The sequence below is a fragment of the Penaeus japonicus genome, unplaced genomic scaffold (assembly GCF_977035675.1).
Source record: "Penaeus japonicus unplaced genomic scaffold, GWHDUDI00000001_assembly GWHDUDI00000018, whole genome shotgun sequence".
NCBI lineage: Eukaryota > Metazoa > Arthropoda > Malacostraca > Decapoda > Penaeidae > Penaeus > Penaeus japonicus.
In genome coordinates, this window is record NW_028234420.1 from 26,729,681 (window position 1) to 26,732,180 (window position 2,500).

At 36.2% G+C, this 2,500-nt stretch overlaps 1 protein-coding gene across 1 annotated transcript in view; it reads right to left on the minus strand.

Annotated features, from left to right (window-relative positions):
• Positions 1-2,500, minus strand: part of LOC122247324 (uncharacterized) — a 203,699-nt gene that overhangs the window by 7,797 nt on the left and 193,402 nt on the right. Inside the window, exons 5-9 of the mRNA XM_043006524.2 lie at positions 2,227-2,412; positions 1,388-1,555; positions 1,045-1,154; positions 739-889; positions 1-97 (exon numbers count right to left, since the gene is read on the minus strand). The exon at positions 1-97 is cut by the window's left edge and continues 128 nt beyond it. Of these exons, the coding sequence (XP_042862458.2) occupies positions 1-97; positions 739-889; positions 1,045-1,154; positions 1,388-1,555; positions 2,227-2,412 (712 nt within the window). The remainder of the gene's footprint in view (positions 98-738; positions 890-1,044; positions 1,155-1,387; positions 1,556-2,226; positions 2,413-2,500) is intronic.

Here is a 2,500-nt window from a genome sequence, read left to right on the forward strand (position 1 = left end):
GCTCATTCCAGGCAGCTGTGGCTTGGCCCACAAAGACACGGGTATCCAGTTCTGTGTCTTCAATCTGATTCATCACTGCATGATTGAACATCAGTGCCTGTGGATGGAAGTTTGTAATCAGAGGAAACAAAAACACATGATAAAATCAAACAAACAAAACAGATACTTTAACCAAGAAATACTTCTGATCTGAAAATTAGAAGAAAAAATAAGGCTTCTACATCTATGACACTATATTTTTGCAAGATGTACTGAGGCATAATCAGCTCTTTTCTCAGGCTGTAAAATAAGAGTTAATCCATCGTTTTGAATGTATGTGCATATTTGCTATCAAGTAATTCTAAAGAGAAATTAAGCATCATATTCTAAAAATGAAGGTGGAGCTGAACTTATATCCTGCATAAGATCCAGTGACTGGTTATCAGCCAAACTGCATTTGAAACAAGAAAACAAATGCCTTTTAAGGTTATAAAAACATTTCAGAAATTATGCTACTAGGTAAGTATGGTTAATCAACCATAACTGCTAACCTTCAGAAATGCAATAACTAGCAGTAATATTTGCAAGAATATTATGCAATGTTAAAATTATAATATGAAAATGAGCTTCAGATACTTAGTGAATATCACAGACCTAATTCCGTCACTAGGGTTGAGGGACATCAACCATTCTGCCAATATAAAGATGGACCTTAAATATCATTAATTTACCATAAGATGATTAGAGAGAAAAACCTACTTTGCTAACACCATTCTCAACAGTATCACTGATCTGATTTGTCTCCATCTTGAAGATTTTCCTGAAATCTTGCTCCCTCTCCTTTGCATTAAGGATCCGGTGTCGCAGACCCGTCGAGAGATCATCCACTGCTGACTTGGTCTTGTTCAGACTGCAAGAAAATACAAGATCCTGTTGCATTGCTCTCAATTACCCAAAGAACCACAGCATAATATAGTATAGAAATGAAGCATATTTCATCCTGGATCTATAGACCAAGGCTATTCGCAACACAATTACTGCTATAAGTTTAGAATAAGCACTTGCCTGCCAGATATGTTATTGTAGGTATCGTTATTTACAGACACGAAACTCTGACTCTGAAGGCGAATGAGAACCAGCTCTTTCACCACATTGTTCATCCTTGTTTGTAGCTCCTGCAATAAGTTTATAACTGATCACTATAAGGCAAGTGTAACATGTAAACGGTTATGTATTGATATAAGATTGTAATAATGACTTACATTGCATTTATTACAAAACAATAAGATGAAATAAGATTAAAATGTGTAAATAAAATAAGTTACATAACAGAGACAAGTATATGAATGAATATGGAAAGACAACATAAATAAGGATCCAAAAAACAGTAAAAAATAATTTGACAAACCCTGATAAAACTCTCCGTGTTGATATGAAGATGGTTTGCGTGATCTCTAGACCGCATTACCATATTATTGTGTTTAGAAGCAAACATATCCACCTCTTGCTCCAGCTTTTGGAGTGTATCAGCCTGTTGAGTGGCATAGGTGAGGTACACGTCCTGAAGCATCTCCACCTGCAATGTTTCAGAAGTATTACTATCTAGGGGTACACTGCCCATTTAGGAAAAGAAACAAAAAAAAAAAAAAAAAAAAAAGATAAAAAAAAGCCAGAAAAAAAAGATTATCATTAGCAAGTACCATTAAGATAACTCAACTTCAAAGAACTAAGGTACTAAACTCCAATAAGCAAAGCAAGTACACAAAAGGCTGCTAGTTTATAGGTTTCCAGGGCTATCAAAGAGAGATTCATGCACTGCTCATGATAATTGTTTACGTAGGTGTATTACTACTGAGTATAAACCATTATTTGACATTAAATATTAAGTTAAAAATTCGCAAATCCTCTTGGGGCATCTGTATCCTGTGTTACCACTGCAGCCCTTCTGGGTCTAATATCAAATAGTTGAATCATTATTTGCCTAACCTACAAGTTCTAGTTCTAGACAAGTTTTGCAAAATACACCACGTGAAAAGCAGTATGCTAAAAATAACATCACCAATGACTAAATCGCCATTTATTTGGTCGAACCTGTACTGTTGATCAAGTGAATCATAAAATACGGAGTGGGGAATTGGACAAAACTAAATCTTACTATACATTACAAATACATCATCTACCACTGAACAAACACCTGACAAATGAATATCTGAACCAAATTCTAATAAAATCTAGTTCATAACTAACCTTGGTAATGAGTTCCACGCCCATGCCAGTGGCTATGGAAGCCTGCTCGGAAAGGACCGTGGCAATGGCAGCAGCGGCAGGCAAGAAGGTTTGTTTGTGGTAATTCCGGATTGCTCGTAACTGGGAGTCCCTCAAAGCCTGAGTCAAGGCCAGCCTTTTCTCAATACTTGTTTGACTTGCATACAACTAGGAAGAAATACAAAGATAATTGTGTTAGTGTCCAGACTCTTTGATGAGGTTCTGGGTTCTGGAGGAGCATTTGCCCATCATTAAC